Source organism: Primulina tabacum, chromosome 5 (genome assembly GCF_025594145.1).
Source record: "Primulina tabacum isolate GXHZ01 chromosome 5, ASM2559414v2, whole genome shotgun sequence".
In the NCBI taxonomy this organism is placed as follows: Eukaryota; Viridiplantae; Streptophyta; class Magnoliopsida; order Lamiales; family Gesneriaceae; genus Primulina; species Primulina tabacum.
In genome coordinates, this window is record NC_134554.1 from 11,958,313 (window position 1) to 11,983,213 (window position 24,901).

General features: G+C 34.3%; 4 protein-coding genes and 1 long non-coding RNA gene across 10 annotated transcripts; 3 read left to right on the forward strand and 2 right to left on the reverse strand.

Annotated features, from left to right (window-relative positions):
* Positions 1 to 665: 665 nt before the first annotated feature.
* On the reverse strand, positions 666 to 2,707 carry LOC142544779 (uncharacterized). The gene is made up of 3 exons (XR_012820099.1): positions 2,448 to 2,707; positions 2,290 to 2,353; positions 666 to 923 (listed from the first exon to the last, which is right to left on the reverse strand). It is a non-coding gene; the product is annotated as an uncharacterized LOC142544779 (long non-coding RNA).
* A 1,641-nt stretch (positions 2,708 to 4,348) lies between these two features.
* Positions 4,349 to 7,330, forward strand: LOC142546611 (protein ABA DEFICIENT 4, chloroplastic-like). 2 transcript variants are annotated; one of them, XM_075654426.1, is made up of 6 exons: positions 4,349 to 4,543; positions 4,856 to 5,090; positions 5,525 to 5,628; positions 5,811 to 5,939; positions 6,061 to 6,149; positions 6,492 to 7,330. In XM_075654426.1, exons 1-6 carry the CDS (start codon positions 4,493 to 4,495, stop codon positions 6,643 to 6,645), a joined length of 762 nt encoding a protein of 253 aa, XP_075510541.1. In that variant the 5' UTR covers positions 4,349 to 4,492; the 3' UTR covers positions 6,646 to 7,330. The 2 variants fall into 2 exon arrangements, with proteins under 2 accessions (XP_075510541.1, XP_075510542.1); XM_075654427.1 differs by lacking the exon at positions 6,061 to 6,149.
* On the reverse strand, positions 6,630 to 10,050 carry LOC142546609 (elongator complex protein 5). Of its 3 annotated transcripts, none has more exons than XM_075654422.1 (10): positions 9,945 to 10,050; positions 9,328 to 9,590; positions 9,154 to 9,246; positions 8,895 to 9,061; positions 8,748 to 8,794; positions 8,354 to 8,423; positions 7,873 to 8,099; positions 7,659 to 7,748; positions 7,383 to 7,458; positions 6,630 to 7,272 (listed from the first exon to the last, which is right to left on the reverse strand). In XM_075654422.1, the coding sequence occupies exons 2-10, from the start codon at positions 9,492 to 9,494 to the stop codon at positions 7,088 to 7,090; spliced, it is 1,122 nt and encodes a 373-aa protein (XP_075510537.1). In that variant the 5' UTR covers positions 9,495 to 9,590; positions 9,945 to 10,050; the 3' UTR covers positions 6,630 to 7,087. The 3 variants fall into 3 exon arrangements, with proteins under 3 accessions (XP_075510537.1, XP_075510539.1, XP_075510538.1); XM_075654424.1 differs by having other exon boundaries at positions 9,328 to 9,581; positions 9,887 to 9,999; XM_075654423.1 differs by lacking the exon at positions 9,945 to 10,050 and adding an exon at positions 9,887 to 9,910.
* Positions 10,051 to 10,340: 290 nt separating this feature from the next.
* On the forward strand, positions 10,341 to 13,266 carry LOC142546610 (chloroplastic group IIB intron splicing facilitator CRS2-B, chloroplastic-like). 3 transcript variants are annotated; one of them, XR_012820493.1, is made up of 10 exons: positions 10,341 to 10,472; positions 10,573 to 10,797; positions 10,948 to 11,032; positions 11,181 to 11,248; positions 11,818 to 11,867; positions 11,960 to 12,034; positions 12,364 to 12,422; positions 12,521 to 12,597; positions 12,782 to 12,907; positions 13,065 to 13,266. XR_012820493.1 is itself a non-coding variant. In XM_075654425.1 (9 exons), exons 1-9 carry the CDS (start codon positions 10,386 to 10,388, stop codon positions 13,179 to 13,181), a joined length of 843 nt encoding a protein of 280 aa, XP_075510540.1. In that variant the 5' UTR covers positions 10,345 to 10,385; the 3' UTR covers positions 13,182 to 13,266. The 3 variants fall into 3 exon arrangements, 1 of the variants encoding a protein (XP_075510540.1); XR_012820494.1 differs by having other exon boundaries at positions 10,342 to 10,472; positions 12,695 to 12,907; positions 13,065 to 13,087; XM_075654425.1 differs by lacking the exon at positions 12,782 to 12,907 and having other exon boundaries at positions 10,345 to 10,472.
* A 496-nt stretch (positions 13,267 to 13,762) lies between these two features.
* On the forward strand, positions 13,763 to 20,680 carry LOC142546612 (chloroplastic group IIA intron splicing facilitator CRS1, chloroplastic). Its single transcript, XM_075654429.1, is given in 10 exon segments — positions 13,763 to 14,312; positions 14,315 to 14,814; positions 15,190 to 15,670; positions 16,162 to 16,292; positions 16,382 to 16,732; positions 16,810 to 16,966; positions 17,428 to 17,717; positions 17,820 to 17,879; positions 18,015 to 18,477; positions 20,231 to 20,680. Coding segments are annotated over 9 exon segments (2,439 nt in total). The 5' UTR covers positions 13,763 to 13,897; the 3' UTR covers positions 18,069 to 18,477; positions 20,231 to 20,680.
* Positions 20,681 to 24,901: the final 4,221 nt, after the last annotated feature.

Below are 24,901 nucleotides of genomic sequence, written 5' to 3' on the forward strand. Positions count from 1 at the left end.
ATGTCTTGCTTCAACTTCGACTGTACAATCTTGCATCACGCTTAGCCAACAGTATGAGCTAGAAATTATAAACGAGATAGCCACAATGAATGGATCAAAGAGCGTAAATCCACGCACCTATTTCAGCACATATGTCTTGGTTTTGAGTAAGACATGCATATGTGCGAATTTGATCTGCTTAAATCAATGTAAGCAATAGATTGAACAATCTCGATCTAAAATAATTCCAAGACAAAAACCATTCTGGCCATATCTACTGCTAAGGAGAGAGTAAAACATCCAGAAGACAAACAGATTGATTGCAGGCAATTTAAAAGGAGAGAAAAATATATATTATCCGAACTTTTATTTAAAAACAATGCTTGAACAGATTGAGAGTTGTAACTCTTTATGATGATCTCATTTGCAGTATCATCACTAGGAGAAACCCGCACTCGTCTATTACACTTGAAATGCAAAATTCAGTAAATTTCTGCCGATAGCTAAAACAGAAAAAAGGGTATCTATCTATGTACACCACTAACTATGATTTCCTCTACACTCTCCATCAAAATTTTCAAGATCTTAGTCTTGAGGTCTCATTCCATACTTCCTCTCTTTTTTCCTTTTTTGTAGTATTTGGAGACATCAATTTCTTTTGTTTATGCATTTATTAACTGAACAGTTCATGCCATAGTAACATGAGAAGTTTGCCAATCAAAACCTTCCACTCTTACAGTTGCTCGTTTCGTCCCAAACTCTGCTCTGGTATAAGCTGATGATGGCAAAGCTGAATTTGATTGGGAAGAACATTTGGGGATTAGGTTTTCAAGAACAAAATGGGAATCTTGCACTAAAGGATTTGGGGCTCTGCATGGCGGAGATCCAAAGAAAAATGGTGGAGATGATGCTAAAGTTGTACATTGTTCTGTCTCATGATCCTCCTGTAAAAGCAAGAGATCGATACATTTTATGGGATTGACATTAGATAAAAAAATTCAAGTTAGATGTATGTTGACTCTCACCCCACCTATTTCGTGGACACACCACACCCTATTTCTCAGAACTACGATAATAATTTTGTTAGTAATCAAAAGGTGGATTGTTTTCCACTAGAAACAGAAACCAAATCAGATCTTATTGAAACCGAATTACGCAGTCCTAGAAAAAAACAGTCCACTGGCTAGTTTCTCAAATTTTTGGCATTAATTTGGAAAAATATCGCTACCAAAATTAAATGGTAGATGTTACAAGCAAATGTAACAGTAGGGATTGATGGAAAGAGATATGGTACAAACGACATCAGACTTGTAACAGAGAAACATTAATTTAAATAGCAATTTATATCAAGGTATTCGGTATGCAAATGTATGAAAAATGCTTATGAATCACAAACTAACAGTTCCAACGATCTTGAAGGCGAAGAAAGTTTTTAACATAACTATGGATATCTTTTTAATATAACTTATCTTTCTCTTGTGATTTGAAGTTAGTCCGAACTTTAGTTTTTGATAAGTTTCAGCATATAGTGATTTGAAGTTAGTCCGGACTTTAGTTTATGATAAGTTTCGGCATGTCATAAACTAAAGTCCCGACTAACTTCAAATCACAAGAGAAAGATAAGATTTATTAAAAAGATATCTAGCTAGTTAGTGACTCGTACGCGCAAAAAAAATTCTGAAGAAAAAGAACAAATCAATCCATGCTGAACGCTATATGCGTCATTCTTTTTTGCAGAAAAGAAAGTTTCAGTACACTAAACAGACACAAAGACAGACTTACTTCTATACAATAAATATTCATCAAAATTTGATATTTTTATATACTTTTTCGAACATTTTATCATCACTCAGAGATTTTGATCTGTTTTTAGTGTTTAGTTTTTTTGTTTCATCAAACAGAGACGTCAAATTTTCAGAGTAAACTTGTAAAATAGTAACCCCCCCCCCCCCCCCCCCCAAAAAAAAAAAAAGAAGAAGAAGAACAGTACGATCCGTTGATTGAAATGAAGAGAGATAATTCATGTAAAGCACTAGCAAAACTCACAATGTAAAAACCAATTAACATCTCAAAATCACGCGATGAGGATCAAATTCTACATGACAGTCAAATTGCAAAACTACCACTCTCAGTATTGTGAATCGACAGAACACATAATCACACAATTTCAATCTACTTTAGATATCAGTAAGTTAATCATGAATCCGATAACATCCGATCAGATATATATATTTACAAATTACAGATGAAATTTATTCACGTAATAAACAGCACTAATTAGCAAAATAAAACATGAAACCAGCAAATTACCTTATAAAAGATTAGGCCCATCGATTCAGCTCCTTGTTTCGTATCAAACGCACCAATATCATTACTGTTCCATTAAAAGGGTACAGAACTCAACAACCTAAACACAAAAATCGAACCGAAAAAATCTCTTGCAAAAAAGGAACATCGTAAAACGTCACCGTATGAGAAATCTTAACGGCATTATCAGGCTCAGGCGGCTGTCGGCATCGAAAGGACCGACCCGACGGGGCGTGGGGCAAACAACCCGACCCATTGCCATACGGCTTCCGCAACAGTTGTTCATGTCCGTAGTTTTTCACATCTGATGAGCTGAAAATTTGGAAGAATTTGTATGTTTCGAGGAGAAAATTACGGCCAGTCGTCTGATTTCTGGAAAAGAGAAATGTAAATTTCTAAAAATAAATACAACTAAGAGGCAAAATGTAAGAAAATATGAAAACGTATTGCTATTTTTAGATAATCCCTAATTTTATTTATTGATTGATTCTGTCATTTTAAATTTTTTTGTTGAATTTCACTTTTATCCTTTAGATATTTAAAATATTATTATAAATTAGTTGAAAATTTTTATTTGGTCTTAATCACTCTCCAATTAGAACTGTAAACAATTTGCGAATTTTTCAATTTGGTTCAAATACCTGATTCGTTTTTGAATTTATTGAACTAAAATATGTTCAAAAAATTATCAAATAAATTCAAACCAAATTACATTTTTCTATAGTTCGTTAGTATTGATGTTTTATTTATATAATAGAAATATATATCAATTAATAGATTTCGAGTACTTTGGACCGGTTGTATCACGCCTCAAGGTCAGGCAGGGTCAGGCCCACGCTTGCAACATGATAGACCCTTATAAAATTATTTTTCTCGCCTTAGAAAAATGGTTAAATCAAGTTGATATAAGAGTACAGTGTAACTCTTTATAAAAGATTTTGAACTTTCATTTCTCAACCAATGTAGCCTGTGGGACAAGTGCTGTCACAATGTCTATTGTGCAGTCGCACATACACGGTTCTGGGCCTCGAAGCGTGATAGAATGGCTTACTATATACGCCTATAACAACTCAGATTAACTATTTTCGTAAAGCGAGAACAGATACGAAGTAGTTTTAATAATAGCATATTATGGAATCTCATATAGGTCTACGTCCGAGGAGTGACAAATGAACAACTTCATAATCATAAGATGATATGTGAGTAGCTAAAGAGAAGATTAAACATGTTGTGGATTTGTTTTTTTTGTTTTTTACTAACTTGATGCGGTTTGTAATTTTTATTTTCATGACATGTGTTAATTGTTATAATATCCATGTGCTTTGTAATTTTTATTTTCATGACATGTGTTTTAGTATATGTATAATCCACTTTTCTAGTATTAATGTTATTTATGTTGTATTTCAATTTTGTGTATTTTGAGTAATTTTTACAAATTAGTTGTACCTAACTTATCTTTTACTTAGACAAGCCGTTTTGATATATCCGTTATGAGTTAGTCTAATTATTTCTAATTTAATTTTTGAATAAAATTATAATATTTATTTTACGCATGAAATTGAAAATAATTAAAGTAGAGAAAATTTATTAGAAAATTATAAATCGTTTTATTTAATTGAAAAAAATAAGAAAAGATACTTGATCGTGAATGTGATATATTTGAACAGTTGATATTTGATCGATAATGTGGACGGTTTTGATCAATAAATATTTGGAGAAAATATTTTGTTAACAAAAGAATCTTTTGTGAACCAATGGATAAATCCCACTTGCAAAACGCCCTGCATGTGCGCCACATGTAAAACTCAATGAAATCAAATAACCCAAAAAGCTAAATGCAAGCTTTTTCATCCAATTTGCCCATCGGCCATTTGGCTGTCTCCTCCTATTTGGCTAACCTCCATTAGTTGGGTCCTAATTATGACACCATTCATTGCGCTAAATTACACCAACTTTCATGCATCAATGTTTTAAAATAACATTGCTTTTCAACGTCAAGACCTACCTTTCTCGACTCCACCTGAACTTCCATTCTCATCAAAAGTCATGTTTTTTATTATAAAAAAGGGTCAGGTTTTAACTTTCTTCTTGTGCACTTCCTATATAAAACGCAGGATGGAACTGTTTCTTGGACGTGGGAATTGAACAGGTTTTGATTGTTTTTACTCATCGGGCTTTTGAAAAGTTTGCCTACTGTATTCTCAACATGGCTTTGTCTCCATGCTTCTTTAGCTCTCAGATCTGCGTTTCATTTAAGGTACATGTGGTTTCAGTTATTTGGTGCTTATGTGGTTTATGTATTAATGAAATGTCCCTCTGAAGACTTTTTTTTTTGCTTTCTAGTTAGTTCTTAATCAGAGAATTGTTGATTCTCTTCCATGTATATTTTATCTGTCAAACCATGGAAGGTATTTCGCAGTTTCACTAGCGTGTTAATTTCTTGAGACCTATAACAACAATATACCAAATTGCTCGTCTATTCGAAATTTTCGAGCCCATAACGATACCGGAACCATGTTATTTCACGAGCTTATGTTTATATTTTAAAATTCGGAACATAAATTTGTAGGCCGACTGCCCAAGATTGCCTTCAAGAATCTCGAGTCGAAAGAGAATAGGCCGGAGTAGAAATTCTGCTCCTGATGAAGAAATGGTTAGTGTTCTATTTGGCCAAAAATTGATGGGTAAGGAAGTGAAGACATGTATCGGCTGGAGTTTTCTTGGAGGATCAAAAACCGTCAGAAGACCAAATCATGGAAGGATCACTTATCCAGGGAAGAAGAGCTTAGCCGTAAACGCTGCATGTAAATATTTCATTTCTGAACCATTTTGATTCATTTACATAGTTTTGAAGTACGTACATATTCGCCTAATTTATCTGGAACCAGTTTCTCAACTTTAAAGAACTTGCACATGTAACCATTGATTTTTTTATTTGTTTCATGAGTCAATGAGATTGTCTTTTGCTACACTTGATATTAAATATTTTATTAGTTTATGATTAAAAAAATGGGAAAATACTACCGGTATGGCAACAACAGATCAGCCAATGATTAAAGTTAAATGAGAGAAACATTCCAGCGTAGTATAGTATATCCGATGGATAATAGTCCAATGACACTTACCATGTCTACGGAAACTTTCTAATTTCCAAGCATGTCATTTATACAATGCAGCAGAAGATTTAAAACGTATGGAACTTAAATTAAAAAGCTTTTTCCATCTTTTCTATTCGCAGGGCTACTAAGTTCTGAGGTTCTTGCTGATGTGGCTTTTACAATGGGTACAGTAGCTGTCCTTCCATTTTATACCTGTATGGTTGTAGCACCTCGAGCAGAGATTGTAAGCACACTAACCTTTTAACCGACTTTCCTAACTTTTCAGCATTTGATAATTGAACTCAATTAACGAGCACGACAATCATTTCGACATTCGTTACCAAGTGATGATGCTCCAGAAAAAAAAAATTTGAATCGTTTTGTGTGAAGTGAAGCCTTAGATTCTTTCTGTATTCTGTTATGCAGACTAAGAAACTAGTGGCAAGCAGCATACCGTATATGGTTCTTGGAATATTATATACTTATCTCCTGTATCTGTCATGGACGCCGGAGACTATTCGATTGATATTTGGTAGCAAATACTGGTTACCAGAGGTGCGGTTTTACTAGTAAATGTCTATTCTATTACATTCTATTCTTTGGGTTTTCACTCTAATTATTTTTTAGAAGAAAAACAGTAATCAACTTGGAACTGAAATTCTTATGATTTGTTCAGTTGCCTGGTATAGCTAAGATGTTCTCCAGTGAGATGACATTGGTTTCTGCTTGGATCCATTTATTGAGTGTAGATCTTTATGCAGCAAGGTTCTATCTTCCAGACATCAATAAATTACATCAATGCAATCTTATTTCAAATCTCATGCTATACTTTTCTCGCGCTGATTGGACATTGATTCATTTTTTTTAAAGAAAACTTGTTGGCACATGGTAAATGTCTTGAACTGTGGCAGAGACGGAGCAAGGATCCCAATATCGAAAATTCCATTAGCATCAAAATTCAAAACTTTAATGGCCTGTATGCCTCAGGCTACGCGACTCCGCCACTGTTACAAGTCAAACATTTATACAGAAGGCATCGATGTAATTTACCAATTTGTGTCTTCTGTTTGTGAGAGGGTTTTGACGAGTATGTTTTTCATTAAACAGGCAGGTTTATCACGATGGACTGCTGAACGACGTAGAGACGAGGCACTCTGTCACTCTTTGCCTGCTGTTTTGCCCAATTGGAATCCTAGTACATTTTATTACCAAAGCAATAAGCAGACAAAACAGAAAACATGGAAATACAGTGACCAAGTAACAGAATTTTCATTGATCATGTGCAGCAGTTTTCATGTAATGAAACAAAATATTTCAATGGTTATTTACCTTTACTATCTTTACTAGGATTGGTGGTTTTACAATATAAATTACTGCAAAATTTCTTTATATAAGTAAGGATCTGCGCGGATAGAGGCGAGCAGCCTCGAGAAAACAAATATAACGAACAGGTATGCCAAGAGAACAATAAGTAACGGTAAACGAGCCATACACAGACATCAACTTTGTGATCTTGGATCCATTTAACCTATATCTGATGAATTTTCCAATCTCAGCAGCATAAACTATATCCTAGAGCATGGCCTCGTGAATATCATCAGTAAGTGTACTGGTACATGACCTCCAAACCGCAGAACCTTCCATCAGTAGACCCACAACCCTTATCATAGTAATCAGAACTTCATATGAGTCCATCCTCGTTGTCATATGTCCAAATCGTCATCTGGATCCTCGTCTGAATCTGGCATCTCATCATCCGAGTCACGGAAATAGATAATCTCGCCTTTTGAAGAATCAGTTGCCTGCACTCTCTCAGAAGCATTTTTCATCCCTTCACCAGCATCGAGAGGTTTCCGACCATCATATATTTGAATGTTTTTACCGTTTCCTTGATGTTTATGTAAAGGTTAACGATAAAACTCAGGGTAAACAGAAAAAAAAAAATAGATTCGATAAAACAAGGAAACATAGTATTTACACTTCAAGATGTATACACACCCTGGTGCTCAAACGGAAGGACAACTTTTGCCCGATCATTTCGCTCCTTCTCAGACAACTGTAAATTGAACTGGACCTGCCAAGGACAAAGAATAGCTGTGAACCATTTGGGTATTTTTTCTCATTTACGTGATTGTCAGAATTATATGGTGGTATCTCCCTACATAAGGTGTACTGTTGTTTGCTTTATTGCACAATTAGCCGGCGAAGTGAGTAACTTTATGGTTAGACACTAATATATTAACCAAGTTTCAACATAGATTAATGTCCACTGACCCTAGGCACGATACTTTGAGAAATTAAATCTTCTTCAAAAGAAACAGGTGAAAATTTGATGCCAGATTTCTCAACACGAAGCTCTTCATGCTAATATGAAATATCAATAAATAAAATGATCAGTTAGTTTCAGATCACAAAATAACTAAACTGAAGAGACAGAGGGGTACATGTGAATATCAACTTCTTTGGGCCACATTGGGGGAGGTTATACCATCACTCTGACACGTCCATTTCTGCGTTTCAAACGCACAGAGAACTTTCCTCTCCTTAAATTTTGTTCCATCCAAGAAATATTCCCAGAATTTCCTCTCTGTTCATCGACAAGGCGAGCCATTGGTTCTATACTTGCCTGCATAGACGACATGTACTCCAGAGCAGCAGTAATCCCATCGTCGTGCAGGTCTGAATGTAATAACCAAAACAAGCAAGATACATTGTCTGCAATCAGAAATAAAATATCATATATGTCAGATTTTACAAGATTGATATAAAGGGAAACATTTCTATCAAGATTAAGAACCAACGCCTTAATTTTATTTAGAGTTGGTAGAAAAAATTCTTGTTTGCTGCTTTTGCATCTTCAAATTTATAGTTTATGCAAGTAAATTAAAAATTCATGTGGAACTTTGTTGTCATCATTTTTTACTGATTCCTACAAAAATCTGGGTAGATTCCTATAAAAATCTGCGTACCATGGCTCCGAAGGTTGCTTAAAATCACAGCAACGGATGTGAGAGAGTTAAGTCTTAGCATCTCACTAACCTGGAATAAAAATGGAAGCTCACGGAGTTGCACGCCAGCAAGCAAAAATGAGTGTGGAAACAAATGGTCAAATGTTCCAAAAGGATAAACTTCAAATTTTATTTATTCAAACGCCTTAAATATATTACTAGCGAATCCCGATTCACAATTTAAAAAATGAATTTACGTTCATGTAGGAGAGTAAAGTTCAATAAAAAGACTCAATAATTCAATTGTCAACCCCCATTTTTAAATTTCAATACTGTGAATACAAGTCAACAAAAAACAGATGCACTTCACTTCGAAACAATTTGAAATAATCTTCTGACAGAAAATCCAAATTACCGAGTCTATGGCAACCATAAAATGTCCTTTTCCATCTCCAATCATTTCTGCAATCACAAATTCACCACATTGCATGGAATTTTTCTTTATAATAAACCAATTATTCAAACACTGGACAGTGATGGAGCAGAGTATTCAAGTACTAACCTTTCCCCAGTTCGACAATGTACGAGGATAATTTCTCCAAGTCCTCAACATTTTCACACAATTTAACCGTAATTGAAGATCCACCAGTAAGGTTTTTGACAATCCCATTCTCTACGAGCTTTCTTTTCCAACCAAATGGATCTGAGTAGCAGTCCACAACCTTAATCCTGTTAAAATTTCAAAATAGAACCAATAATCTCAACCTAATTTATCAAACAATCTTCATAAAGTTGGAAAACAAAAAGCACAGACTTCAGACCATGTACTGGAAGAGGCAACATCATATCCTTGGCTCTTCAATAACTCTTCATAGTATATTGGACTACGGGACAATGCAACCAACACAATGCCTCTGCAAACAAAGAAAACAATTGAATTAAAACTATAATTTAATTCAGAACTTAAAGATTACAATTTGAACAACCATCCTGACTTAGATTGAGATCTATGGGACAGAACGAAGGAGCAGACTTGGCAGAGGATATGATCTAAGACAAAGAGTCCTAGGGGACAACGAATCGTATCCTTTATAGTGAGTGCTGGTGCATGCTCTCCTTCCAAACCACCGTCTCGAAGCGTTCTGCAAATTGATTCTGCCATTTTCTTTTTCTGATGCCGCACTTTTAGCCGCAAACTTAAACACAGGTCTCGGGGTTCAGAGTCATGCTACTGTTAACAGTCACCGCTCTAGATATGCTGTAGAAGTAGGATTACAGGCCGATTTTGTTATAAAAAAATGTAAGCTAAGAATTTCATGACAAAAATTATCGACGGTAAAAGAAAAAAGCACTTTTCAATATGATGAAAAGAGCCCCCGAAGCTGTTTTCCGTAAACAAAAAACCATCATAATCTCCAATATAATCACACCAAACTTCATGAATACAAAAATTGTTCTCGAGGGTTCTAAAATAAAAATTTAGCCCAGCAATGAATAGCAAACGAATTTAATCCAAAAAAAAAAACACCCTCTTCATATTTGGACTGGATTGACCTGAGAGACGGGAGAAAATCTTAAAATCGAATAGCGAGAGAGGGTGAAAGTTTAGTACCTCGTGCAGTTGAATTGCCGGAACCGGAGAATGAAGCAAAACAGAGCAATTAAGCTTCGTACGTCTAATGGGCTTTCCACGAGGTAAATCAAAAATTGGTTCATGGGCCTTGATTTGGCACCAGCCACCAAGTGTACTCTAAAGTCTAATCTGATCTCATAAAGACTCGAGTTTTAGCCGAATTTCGGTTTTTTTTTTTAAAAAAAAATTATTATTAGACTTCGTTACGAATCCTCTCTATCGCCTTCTGCCTGCGCCTCTAGTGGAAATCCGTGTACACTGCTCTTCTGTAGACTGTAGTTTTATTTCTTCTCCCCACTCAATTTGGATTATAAACAAGGTAGAGGTGTGCTGCTTAATTTTGTTCTTTAGAAAAATTATGTGAGAATCCACCCTCTTCACCTGCCCGTGTGTTGTTTTTGTTTGGGTGAATTCTCGAGCATGCAATTTTTCCTAATTTTATATTTTGACCTTTCGAACTATTGTCAAAGTTCGTGTATTTTTCTCCCATTTTGCTCGTTTTCATTGGTTTGTATCCTTTATGCGTTAGATTAGTTGATTTTCTGCCCGTTCGGCGTTTGAAACTATGTGCCGCTAATCTGACATGATATCAAATTTTTATTTTCAGGTTGATCAATGCTTTCTGCTGTGTTTTCCCCAAATAATTCTTCGAGTTACGTATCTTATTCGAGGATTGAAATTCCCCCAGTTTTTTCGAAAACATGCAACTTCAACTAGACTTTGGGTCTCTGCTTCATTGCCAGAGATCAAAGAAGTAAAGACCGAGTATACTCCATGGCTGATTGCTGGATTGGGGAACCCTGGAAACAAGTATCATGGAACCCGGCATAATGTAAATTTCTTATGCTCATTAACTTGCATTTTTCTTGGCTTTTGGATCGTGTTGGTTTCCTTCTTCTTCTTTGTTTTTCCTTTTTTTGAGTTTCATTTTGGTTTTAATTGATTTATATTTGATGTTGATTCTCGGACTCTGTGTAAATAGATTGGATTTGGAATGATTGATTGCATCTCTCAAGCCGAAGGAATTTTGATGAACACCATACAGTTCAAAGCATTGATTGGAATAGGTGATTGTTTAGCCATTTTATGTGTTTTTATAACTTTTACCTCCTCCAAAACATAGAGCAAATAAAGTTGAAGTGATATTATGTAGATCTTGTTCTGTCATTGCAATTTTTATTGATTAAATTTCGTCTTATAGCAAATTTGGTGCAGGTTCCATAGGAGAGGTTCCTATTTTATTGGACAAGCCTCAGACATATGTGAATTTCAGTGGCGAGTCGGTATGTGACTATGTTCTTACTGGTTTCTTTCTTTTGATGAATTGTGTATTTCTTAGTTATTTAGTCAGATCCAATTTTAAGAAGGGAGATATTAGGAGGGAAAAGAAATTCTGCATTGATATGGTCAAAACCTCAGTTGCATTCTGTCTTTTATTTTTGTAAAATTCTTTAATATTAACATTAGCTTCTTTAACAATACCAGTAGAAAGCCTCTTTGCTTCCTGGTAACTTTGAAGGAGAATGTCATTATGAGTTTGCTTGAGAATGCCATACTGATTATGATCCCAATGCATGGGTTCTCAGTGGCTCGAAAATTTCATTGGGTCAATCAAGTTACAAGTTTGATTTCTGTACACCATATTTCTGGTAGTTTCAGATGTTAATTGTCTATTTGAGGTGGTTAGCAAATTACCATGGCAGAGCCTTGGTTACCATCCGTTATTATTTGGATATCATGTACATAGCAGAATATATGGCATGCATACTCCCATTTTCTTTATGTGGATTAGCATGAAATTTTGATTACAAAGCCATTACATGATGTAACATTGTCTTTCTCGTGCTATCAGGTTGGACCCCTCGCTGCTTATTATCAAGTTCCTTTGCGACACATCCTACTGGACAACAATTCTTATAATTTGTTATAGTAGAATTATTCTTTTATATCATATTTTCTCTTTACTTGTGGCTATGTTTTGAACAATTCCTGTAGGTTTATGATGAAATGACCTCACCAAATGGAGTTTTGAGGCTGCAGCCCAAAGGAGGACATGTTCATCATAACGGGTATATTCCAGCTTTTTACATGTGAATAACATTGTTGCAGCAAATGCCCTCACAATTGATGAGATTTGATTATTTTGGAATATCACTCATGTTTTTGTGTATGAAAGCATTTCGAACAAAAAACCATACCTATATAGAGTATGGGATTGTTTTTAGCCTAGCAACTATTTTCCGGTGACCAATTTGAGTCGTTGATTCTTCTGAAGTGTTCTTTCATAAATATAAATGAATTTGTATCATTTCTAGCTGTCACGAGTCAGATTTTTGAATTCTTATCTTCTCTGCATTTAGTAAACTAAAAAAGCCTGTGTCCTTCATTTGCTACACAGTGTAAAGAGTGTCATGCAGCATTTAGCTGGTCGCCGTGAATTTCCTCGGTTTTTCATAGGTTTGTCTCTTAACACCCGTTCTTGGTTCTAGTTCTACCATAATGAAATTCAAGTTCACTTGCAAAGCTTGAGTGAAATGTGATTATATACTCTGTAGGTGTCGGTAATCCGCCAGGTACCATGGACATGAGGGCTTATCTTCTTCAGAAATTCAGCCCCGTAGACAGAAGGCAGGTACGTAAAAATGGTCAAGGTGACTTCAACATGGTACATCATGGTATTGCTATTGTAGGCCTTAGCAATGAACACATGTTTTCTCTATTTTGCTCAGAGTACCTAGTGAACACGGTGATTGATTAATGATTATCATTGAATTGTTATGTGGGTTCAATGCTGGTCTCAAAATGTTATGGAGCAGCTCGTCACAGGACTATAAGAGTTGAACTCGGGCGTGGATGTTTCAGTCTTGAGTTCGAGTGCTTGTTGAGCTACTCTAGTTCGAGCCACACATGTTTAGTTTTTTCTCGATGTTATTTAATTACAGGTCTTCGAGTTATTTCGATTTTTTTAAGAAGTTTCAAAATTTTGGATTTTGTTTAGCAAACTATACACTTACGAATGCCGAAGTCAACTAGTTAGATTGTTGATTGAATCAAATGGAATTTGAGATTAGTGAAACACTCCGTTTTCTGTTAAAATAGGTTGATGCTGCTCTTGAACAAGGGACGGAGGCTGTGAGGACGCTAGTGTTGGAAGGCTTCAGCAATCGAATTACCAGATTCAATTTGGGACAGAAATTCAAGTACAACAAAGTTTGACTCGGATTGTGATAATGTAAAACAGGACAAGATGTACAATTTTTCTATCATCAATGTCGAAATTTCTACCATTTTCCTTTCTCTAGTTCAAATTTCTATTTCACTTTATTTGTAGGATTAATCAAAGTTTGTAAGTTGATGAAATAGATTACCAATTTTAACTAGGTATCTGGGGTAAAATTAGAATCCAGATAAATTTTATAATCGATCTTTTTTTAAAAAAATGTGAGCAGATACGAATATATGATACTAACCCATTTGTATGAATTTTTTTATTCTCATTTAAAGGGATAAAATTATGCGCGGTTTCTTCAAGATGTGAAATGATATCGGAACAGTTTTGTAAATCCAATCACCAAAAAAAAGATCCAATCACGAAAACCCTTTGGTTAATAGACATATTGTAAAATTTTATTTGTTTTTATTTTTTATAGATAATATATTATTGTTTTTAAGTTAAATTTAATTTTTTAGAATATATATATACATATATATATAATCATGATATGTGACTCAAGAGTGTCATGTCATAGTTAAGCACGAAAGTGGGCAAAATTGGTGGACGGAATTCAAGCCATATCACATTTTGCCAAATTGTGAATGACTCTTGTCTGTCTAGCTGCACAGCTTCCACAAAAATATCAACTCCTACATCAAGAAGAAAATATTTCCACAGACAAGTCTACAATTCTTCCACCATTCGAGTATCCCATCCCATGTCTCCTCCTCTCCCCTTTTCTGCTTCTAACAGAGTCGCTTATTGTCCCCATAATTCCACGCTTGTTTTACATTCGTTTCTCTTGTTTAATCCAGCTAAATCTCCGGGAATCACCTTTTCTGGCCCTCGGATTAATGCCAGTAGCAGCACAAAATTGGAAAGCAGAAGCGCTGAATGTGGAAGCCAAAAATTTTATCCAAAATCTTCAGAACCCATCTCGGATTCAGGTTCACCTATGAAAACGCACACTGCGCCATGGATGAATGGACCTCTCCTTGTTAAACCCGAGGAGATTTTGCGATTTAGAAGGCCAAAAAGTAATAAAGATCACACCTTGGACAGATTTGGGGATCATCCTGACATAGCTTTGACCGGAAAAGTGGGTGGTGGGAGAGGCAAGGTGGCAATGAAGAAATCTATAAAGGGATTGAGAAGCTCCAAGAATCGCAAGAGGTAGAGGAAATTCAAAAGGAACCAAAAAATGTTAAGTACATATTTCCACCAAATGAATTCTGGGGGGATGGGGGTTATGAAAATGATGCTGAAGTAGGGAGAACTTTCGTGGTGGTTCAGGAACCATTCAAAACTGTTGAATTTGGCATTCCACTGGAAGATGTTGAGAAGGGAGAAAAATCGAAAAAATTACCTTGGGAGAGAGAGGAAAGAATGGTAACTACGAGGGTAAAGAAGGAGAAAGTGGCGACAGCTGCTGAATCGAGCCTTGATGGAGAGTTGTTAAGAAGGTTGAGAAGTGAGGCAGCGATAATGAAAACATGGGTGAAGGTTAAAAAGGCAGGGGTTAGTGAGGCTGTTGTTAATCGAGTTATTCTTATTTGGAGAAGTGATGAGCTTGCTTTGCTTAAATTTGATCTTCCTTTGTGTCGAAACTTGGATAGAGCTCGAGAAATAGTCGAGGTCAGCTTCATATTAAGTGCAAAGTTCCTTTATTATAAGAAATGTATATGCTATTGTTTGTTGAATTGTTCCTGGTTTTTCGAGTAATTGGTTGTTTTGCCTTCATTATATGCAAGTGCTGACAAAAATATATGATGCCGCTGCAATTTCCCCGGGGGTTTGGGACATTTTTCATGTACATTTATTCATAACAGTTTAGTATTCAACCATTACTAGTTTTAGGATGGGTTTGCAATTTACGCATTACTTTTGTATTAACTTCTCATATCAGTATATTACAAGTATCATTGGGAGAGTGTCCTTTCCGAAAGTGCCATATTTTCGATATCATTCTACTTTGAAATGCTGATGTGTATTCTTAATAATGCTGAGCAGCTGAAGACTGGAGGTGTTGTAGTATGGAGTAAAAAAGACTTTCTTGCGGTTTATAGAGGTTGCAACTATGTCTCAAGGTCGAGGCATCAGCCGAAGATTTATCAAAACCCTACTTGTGATCGGCAACGTTCTTCCTCGTCTATGAATTATGAAAAGAGCACAACCATTGATCAATTAAATTTTGTAGATAGTAGTCCAGGTGAAATGAGCCATGGAAAAGATGGTAAATGGGAAATTCAATGTATCGCACCACTTTATGAAAGAGAATCCGACAGGTTATTGGATGAGTTAGGACCCCGGTTTGTCGATTGGTGGATGCCAAAGCCTTTGCCAGTGGATGCAGATTTGCTTCCGGAACATAGTCCTGGATTTAAGCTACCGTTTAGGCTTTGTCCTCCTCATACTAGATCACAGCTGACTGACTCTGAACTTACATATTTGCGGAAGATTGCTCGCCCTTTACCGACTCATTTTGTTCTTGGTACGCATGTTTCCTCTGTACTGTTGTACACTTTGAATTCCATCACTTTTTGGTCAGATTTCATCGTTAATCTGCACCACAAACTCAGTTTTTTCAGTTGAAAGCTCCATTTCAGTCTTTAGAGTTTTTGTTTCACAGTGGGACGGACAATCGGACATCAGGAAAACTGTGTTTGGAAACAATTATGCGAATAGTTCTTGGAGTGTAGTATTAACTGTTCTCTTGTTCAATGTAGCTGCCTCTATCAATATGGCACAACGATCAAAACATGATGTTTGAACTGCTCTGTGGTTTTAAAGGAGTGTAATAATAGTTGTCCTGTTGTTCAGTGTAGCTGTCTATATGGCACAACAATGAAAGCATGATATTGAACTGTTCTATAGTTTTATAGGTTTGAGTTTCATCATCATTATCACTTACAGCTTTTAGTGTGTCACATTATATACGCACAGTCCTATAGTTTTGACTGAATTTCTGTTTTGAGTTTTTAGGAAGAAATAGGAAGCTGCAAGGACTAGCTACAGCCATTCTTAAATTGTGGGAAAAATGCCATATAGCAAAGATTGCTCTAAAGTGGGGGATTCCAAACACCGACAACGAGCAAATGGCACATGAGCTCAAGGCAAGTGCGTCATGTTCATGATTTGTGACTTGTATCTTTCAGAATCCAAAATAATATTGGCATTTATAATCATGTCGACGCTGATACAGATTCTCACTGGAGGAACTCTTTTATTGCGAAATAAGTTCTTCATAATTTTTTATAGAGGGAAGGATTTTCTTCCCTCAAAAGTTGCAAACCTTGTTGCTGAGCGAGAAATGGAGCTCACGAGTTGCCATGTTCATGAAGAAACTGCAAGGCTCAAAGCAAGTGAAACCTTTTCTATCACCCATGAACATGCAATTGATTCTGGCATCATTGGCACTTTATCAGAGTTCCATAATATTCAATCAGGAGGCAGGAACCTGCCAAAGGGGAAGAGTGAAATTGAAGTTCAACTGGAAGCAGAACAAGAGACCCTGGAAAGGGAAATCAGATATCAGCAGCGGAGGCATTTTATTGTAAAGTTATATTGTTTTTTTCTACAGTGTTTGTCTACTAAAAGGCCGGCATTTATATGTTAACTGCTACATGTCAGCTTAAGAAGAAGATAGAGAGATCAGCTTACACATTAGATAAACTAAACCATGCATGGAGACGCTCCGAGAAAGATCCAGACCAAGAAATTATATCCCAAGAGGAGCGAGAATGCCTGCGTATGATGGGATTGAAATTGGATAGCAGTTTAGTCCTCGGTAAACACAAAAAAGTACTTTTGTTTGAATTTCTACTTTGCTGTGATTTTTTTGTAGTTGAGTACATATTTATTTAATTAGTCATTATGGTATATTTGTCAGACTAAGAGCTTGTCGCACCAAAAGATAAAGCTGATAGAAAGACAATTTTATAACTGAGGGTAACAAAGTAATTGAAATATTTTGAACCTTATGGTGATACAAGTATAATGTGCAAGTTGTTATACCATGTAGGTAAACACTTAGGACACAAGGGTAGTTGTTATCGCCAAGAATGTTCCTTCCAATAGTTTTTACCAATTTGTAATTAATGTGAATCAAACACGAGATCTTGACTTTGATATAATTGTAAGATTGAGCTTTATATGTTACACTAAAAAGTATAGTGATGGTACTGGTGCAATTCATCTTACACTCACATATGCTTTCCAGAATTTATGTATTAATTTTTTTGGTTTCAGGAAGACGCGGAGTTTTTGATGGCGTCATAGAAGGCATGCATCAACACTGGAAGCATAAAGAAATTGTGAAAGTGATTACGATGCAGAAAAAGTTTTCACAGGTCACTGATACCGCAAAATTCCTCGAAACAGAAAGTGGAGGAATCCTGGTCTCCGTAGTCAAAATTAAAATAGGGCATGCAATAATAGTTTATCGTGGGAAAAACTATAAACGTCCAAGATCCATGCCTCAAAATTTGCTGACTAATCGTGACGCATATTCAAGATCACTTGAAATGCAAAGGATTGGAGTAAGTGTACTTGGTTAATTTTCTATTCAAGTTGAAATATACGTACTTTTACTGTTGTGCTTGTGTCCAAATTTTTAATCTTCGTTTGTTTCGCTGCAACAGTCGCTGAAGTTATTTGCCAAGCAAAGAGAGCAGAAGATTTGTGATCTAGAACTCCAACTGGTAAATAATATTGTCTATTGGATGAAACTTGTACTTTTGCAACTGTGGCTTAAATTTCTTGAATTCCTTCTGATGAAGCTTGTTTCCATTATCATTGTTTGATCGGGGATTAAAATGAACCTTCAAACATCGCAGGATGAATTGCAGAAGAGAATTCGATTACATGAGCAAATAGATGGTTCAATGTGATGTCATGCAGAACATGGCAAGGTCTGACCGTATTTATGTATAAACATAATCTGTGAACACACTTAGGGTTCAAACCGGCACTTTTCTAAAAAACTTTCCATTTTATTTTAGAGGCATATTTAGGTAATTTAAAACTCCCAAAACGCTATATACTTCATCCATCAAAATATGATCTCATGCTCACCAGCTACTTGCTTCATATCTTTTAACCAAGATATGGAAATGGCATGAACTCAATCTATGACCACTTCTCTGGTACTACCAAGCAGGTTCGCATAAAGGTACGAAGACATGCTATGTTCAGATTCTTTATCAAATGGTTTGCTAGAAAGCGTCTGGCCTTTTTGAACTGATCATACAAGATGCCCTTCAGGTATCTACTCAGGGACGGAGCCAATGGAGGGTGCAGGTGGGTGCGGCAGCCCCCATCAATTTTTTAATTTTATTGACTAGTAGCCTAAAAATAATTATATTTTTTTTCACTTTTCTTCCTAATATTTGCTCTTACCCCTCTAAAATTTAAAAACAAAAATTTGCCCTCCAACCTAAAGTTATCAAAGAAACACTTCCGAGATGGCGGCGGTGGAGCTTTTTTAGGATAATGGGACACCGCGGCCCTCATGTACGAGCTTGAAGCCTTGATATACACTCAAAACAGGGCGATTCACTTCCAGGAAGGGATAGAGTGATGAAGGACTAATCAGTAGCTTGAGCAATCCAAGACCATGTAACTAAGGCAAGCGAGATATATAGAGATATTTTCTCTAATTTTCTACTTTCCATCTTGGATAGGAGTTTATCTAAATTATTTTTTTAGAACAAGTGAGTCGTATGTTTTATTTGTTCTGTTCATAATGATCGCTTTGCTCGTTTATATAATAATAATAATAAATTTTTTATATATTCATAATATTTAAAGATATTATATATATAATATCTTTAACTATTATGAATATATAAAAAATTTATTATATATATATATATTTGTTTTAAAAAATACATTTAAGAAACTAATAAGAATTATACACGCAAATAAGAATTATATTCTTCAAATCATGATATTCTCGACTCTTGATCGATCTCATGTTGAAATAATAACAATGTTTATAATTTCATAATTATGCTACACAAAAAGTAAAGATTTATTTATGCCAAGTTATGTAGATAATGATATTATTTTTTTTAAAAAAAATATTATTAATCATGTTGTTAATTTTTTTAATATTTAAATCGAATACGATATCATTGGATCGTATGTAGTACGTGATGTGTTTGTTTAACTAAGTAAAATAAAATGTAGTGAATTTGATATTAATTTATAGAATTGGTTGGTTACTGCACATATAGTATTGGGTTTGAGCTTTGTGGACTCGTTTTCATTGAAAATATTGTAGTTTTCTCTTTGTATAAATGATTTTTATTGTAAAGTTTTCTCTTTGTATTATTGATTTTTTTTTTTACACTTTTTGTTTTCGTTTTAAATTATTAGTTATGTATCGTTAATGTATTTAGTGTCTTATCAGCAATAAAAAACCGAGTAAGTTTCTTGTAAGACGGTCTCACGAATCTTTATCTGTGAGACGGATCAACCAATCGATATTTACAATAAAAAATAATACTCTTAACATAAAAAATAATATTTTTTCATGGACGATCCGAATAAGATATCTGTCTCACACAAATTTTTGCCTAAAAAACCAATAAATCGTCCATTTTTTATTGTTATCATCATTGATAAACGAAGTGAATATATATAAATACATAATATCTATTAAATAAATAATATACAACAAAAAAAATTCAATTATGTAATTTAGAAAATAAAACAATACACGTAAAACGAAAGCAATTATATATTTATAACCACTTCACTCACTCAGAACTCAACTTTCAGATTTAAACAAAGATCCGTCTCTTTCATTTCGATTTCCTCTTCCTCTTTGATAAATGAGAGTTAAGGGACTCCAAGCTGAAGCCTGCACCGAACCCCTGCCCAAACCCCAGCCCCACGCCCACGCCGCATCCCATTCCAATCCCAAACACCGAACTACAGTTGGTTCCAACCCGAACCACCCAACCCTGCTCCACCAACTACTCCCAGGCCGAGGCCGACTCCGGGACCCAATACGACGTCGTTGAGATTCCTCCCTCTTTCGCTGAAGAATTCAGTCACCGTTGATAGCTTGATTTCGAGCTTTCTCTGCTGGAGATCGATGGCCTTCCACTTCCAGAGAATGGGTTGCTGAATCCGTCTTGTTGATGTAAATTGGGTTCTGGTTTCATTTCACTGGGTTGGTAGAGTAACGGCTCTGGATCGGATAGATGATAATGGAGGTGTAGTTATGTATTAGAGATGGGAGAGCTTTTTGGGCTTGGAAGTGGATATTCGGAAGCCCAAATAGTGTTTGGCCTGCAATAATATTTTATTTTTCTATTTGGGCTTGAGATTGGGGGTGAGAGTGTAATTATAATTTATGGACTATGCGATCATTTAAATTTAAATAAGATTAAGATAGTTTTCTATATTTCCTTCAATATTTAAAAAAATAACATAAATGTATATTTGGTATTCAAATTAATTAGTATCAATATAGTACTAGTTAACTTTGGCACATCGTGGGTGAATGTAGATTAAATTTGGATTACTATAACATATAACTGTTTATGTAATGAAATCTTCTGTGAAATATCAAATATAATGATGTTAGAGTAATTTTTGGGTATAATTAATGTTTGAGTTTCATAGGAAATTATGGGTACCGAGGGAAAGAAAATTTAATATATATTCTTTATAATATAGTAGTGTAAGTACAGATAAAATCATTCCCATCTAAAAAAAGAATATTCAAAACATGCATAAAACAAAACATAATTACGAAAAATTATGATTTTAGCCTTACAGTTAGTCTGTTCTGGTTTTATTACTGTAACTTGATAATGTTTGATTTTAACTAATAATTTGGATTTTATTTTTTGTTTTAGTATTTTTTTTTCCAAAAGTTACTAACATCATTGAATATTATATGTTTGATCCTATTATCCTAATGTTATCTTACATGGTCTCTATAATGAGAATAAAATTATATTACACATTAAAATAAATATAAACAAAAAAAGAGAAAATTAAATCAAAATAATACTCAATATTTCAAAATAAGAGAAAAAAACTTCTTTTTTTAAAATTTTTGCGTAGTTAAATTTTATGTGTATGATATAAATTTTATTCTCATGATATAAGTCATATACAAGAATATCATGACAAATATGTAATATTTAATAGATTTAACAGTTTCCGACGATAAAAAAAATCATAACAAAAAAAATCTAAGTTAGTGGGTGCAAATTAAACAATAACTTACATGACTAAAACTCAAAACTTGCCACTTTGATAAATAAAATTGTAATTTTTTCACATTATTATATGATCATTTTCTTTTTAATATTTTATTCCCTGCGTAGTTATATAAATTTTTTAAAAATTTTTTATTTATAGGCGTTCAAAACAAATAAATTTTGATTTTTTTAAGCTTTAAATCGAGCTTTAGTTTTACGTCATAAATTTGAAGTTTTAAAGTACGAGGGGAATGGATTTCGTTTCACTAATAAAAATTTATATTATCAATTACAAAAAATTCATAAAACATTTTTAATAAAGACCATCATTTTCCCCTCCCACTCACAACCCCTAAAAAAATAGTTGGGCCATTTTAGCAAATTTAATTTTTTTAAATGATATTTATGTGAGCATCGATGAGATGATACTCAACTATTAGATGTAATGAAACATATCAAAATTGTATATTCAACAAGTGGGTGATAGCTCATCGGAGCTCACATAAGTATGCATAGTGAGTGTACATTATATCAAAACTCTGCATACACACACGCGGAAATGTGTCAACATATTAATACATTGTGAACTTTATAATAATAAACAAGAGAGTATATATCTTGTAAGACAATCTCACGGACGGATCAACTATATCTATATTTACATTAAAAAGTAACTTTTTTAACATAAAAAATAATATTTTTTGGTAATGCAAATAGAATGCACCTCTCACAAAATTGACTCATGAGACCATCTAACAAGAATTTTTGTGTAAACATGATTACCATATTTTCAACTATTGGCATGATTATTTTTTCCCTTAAATTTGCTGCTGAAAGTTTGTTATTCCTAAAATTTTAAAAAAATTTAAGTTGGACGTTTTTTATGATGTATCCTAGAAATTTCACTACCATATATGCAGCATATGCAGCATACCTTTATTCAAACATTATATTGTTCAAATAAATATATATACCGGCTTTGTTGACCTGCTGACTGGAAATTGCAAAAATAACTAAATGCAAATAAACTTAATCAGGAATCATCGTAATAATTTATAATTAAGGGAAAATAATTGTTTTATCTGCTAACTTAGTCTATAAGTAAGGGAAAATAATTGTTTTTATGCCAAATTGAATATTTTTTACTTTCAATCTCATTTTGTCGGATTATCGATTTCATGTCATGTCAACCTGGTTAAGAACAAAATAGCAAAAATAAAAATAAAAATTAGGATATCAAAATCAAAATTTTAAATTTAAGATCCCAAAACCTGAAATTATATAAATTTGATTAAATAATAATAATTTTCCCAATAATTATTGCAACATTCTGTCCATTCATACAAGTTTAATTAATTAAATTATTATATAAAGATGGCTCTATTATTTCTTGCCAAAGCTACCATTGTTTCCTATAGATCGGGGAGACTTTGGATCGTACTACAGCCATCTCCATTATCCCTAGCTCTCGTCACGCACACGAGGAAAAAAAAGCAGAAATATCAATACAAACCCTGTACTTGATTTCAGTAACTGAATAAATTCAGAACTGGAAATCGTCCCATTTAACGGGAGCATGAAGAAAAGTGGAGCAGATCAGGTTACAATCACAATTAGCTTCAACCTCTCTTCTTCATCCACAAACAGAAGGAATCTGAGAACCGCAAAACTTGCGGCCACACCAAGTAATCTGTGAGAATCACGCAATCACCGGAAGTTTGCTTGAGTCTTCCAGCTCCCTCGCCGCGGAAACTGTGGCGCAGAATAAAGAACAACTTGTTTGGTTCGGAAAAGGTGATCCCCGAAGCTCGAAATGGTCCTTCATTGGCGAATTCCAGGACTGAGTTCGAGAACAGGCTGTTCTTTGAGATATATAAGTCTACCGCTGCTTCTCTTGAATTGGGATATATATACTCCTCCGTCTGTTGCAAATTGATTTCATTTTTTGAAAAAAGTTGTGTCGATTCATGCTACCGAAGTATCCAAGACTTGCATGGATAGAAGGTGCAACGGATGCCCTGTTTGAAATTTTTTATATGTTTATTATTTCGATACATTTTTTTGAGTCATATTGATGTATTTGGTAGATGGATTGTCAAACCGTCAATTTACAGTCTTAGTCTTCTATTTTTTATTTTATTTTTTCGATTTTCATCTTTTTTCATCGGAGTGTTGATGTGCAATGTCCATCGCCGTATCCCAATGACACGTCAATGATTTTCCGACATCATGTTAACACTCCGATTAAATAAATTAAAATAAAAAAGTGTAACTTAACGGACTAAGGTTGTAGATTGGTTGATAACATGATTAAAAATGGAAATCATGAAAATTACATGATAAAAAAATATGATTTTTATATTTAAATCATTATACTATTGATTAATATTATTTCATATATATTTGATTGTTTTAGTTTATAAAGGTAATTTAAATTTAGTTGTAACTTGTCAAAGTTTGATTTTAATTTAGTAACTTGGATTTTTTTGTCTTTTTTTTTTGCCTGAAACCACTAAATCTACCGGATATTACTTATTTGACATATACATTCATCTACGTGGCTCGCGTGACATGAACAAAACTTATATTACATACACTAAAAATATACATAAACAAAAATAAAGAGAAACAAAACCTTTTTCATGTCATATTGGAGTATGGACGGTGGTTTTGCTTTAATTTTCTCTCCCCTCTTCGTCAGATGAATTTTAATATTGAGAGCGATACGAGGATTATTCGCGTCATATTTGTCACATAAGAGAGAATCAGCTTCAAATAAACCATATTCGATGGATTTAGTGATTTCATAAAAAGAAAAAAAGTACAGAAACCAAAAATAAATTCAAATTATTGTATGAAAACTAAATTTTAACAAGTTATATGACTAAAACCCAAAACAGACCAATTTACATACTAAAATTTACATTTTAAAAGACATTTCAAATTTTAAAGTAAAAGTTCTGAAGAGTCCAATTGAAATTCATGATTAATGGTAGATGAAAAATCAGATGGTAACATATTCTTGAGAAATTATAACAAAAAAAAGTATATATATATCCAATTCATACCAGACTAGATGCAATGTAAAGATTCTAATTTGCAATCTCGTAGAGATTCTAAACTTAGCTAAAAAGAAAAAAGTTGGATAAAAATGTGAAGCCATAGGGTGATGACAAGTGGAGGACAGATGCCACACCGCCCCAATTTGTGTGGGTCTGATCGATTGTGGATAAAAACAATACCCAAAAAGAGAAATCCATATCCATGAACATGATAAGGAATTCTTCGTCTGCATATATGCTTCCACACCACTTGCATTTTAATCCACTTTATGCATGCATCCACCTTACTGATTATCAATTACTAATTCCTCCTAATCAGAACTATGGTTTGCATACAAAGCTAGGCTTGGAAATGACATGGAGTCCGGTTACAAAAAGATGGTGCTTGGAATCGACTCAAAGATAATAGTAAAGTGACTTTATAGCGTAAGGACATCA

Bases quoted from the DNA above. Each gene is read 5' to 3' on its own strand.
- LOC142546610 (XM_075654425.1), top strand. From the start codon at position 10,386: ATGCAATTTTTCCTAATTTTATATTTTGACCTTTCGAACTATTGTCAA. The intron at 12,035-12,363 runs GTATATTCCAGC...TTTGCTACACAG, and splicing joins GGACATGTTCATCATAACGG to TGTAAAGAGTGTCATGCAGC. The intron at 12,423-12,520 runs GTTTGTCTCTTA...TATACTCTGTAG, and splicing joins ATTTCCTCGGTTTTTCATAG to GTGTCGGTAATCCGCCAGGT.
- LOC142546611 (XM_075654426.1), top strand. From the start codon at position 4,493: ATGGCTTTGTCTCCATGCTTCTTTAGCTCTCAGATCTGCGTTTCATTT. The intron at 5,940-6,060 runs GTGCGGTTTTAC...TGATTTGTTCAG, and splicing joins GCAAATACTGGTTACCAGAG to TTGCCTGGTATAGCTAAGAT. The intron at 6,150-6,491 runs GTTCTATCTTCC...TTCATTAAACAG, and splicing joins GTAGATCTTTATGCAGCAAG to GCAGGTTTATCACGATGGAC.
- LOC142546609 (XM_075654422.1), bottom strand. From the start codon at position 9,494: ATGGCAGAATCAATTTGCAGAACGCTTCGAGACGGTGGTTTGGAAGGA. The intron at 8,795-8,894 runs GTTAGTACTTGA...TTGTGATTGCAG, and splicing joins CATTGTCGAACTGGGGAAAG to AAATGATTGGAGATGGAAAA. The intron at 7,273-7,382 runs GTGTGTATACAT...ATAAACATCAAG, and splicing joins CCTTCCGTTTGAGCACCAGG to GAAACGGTAAAAACATTCAA.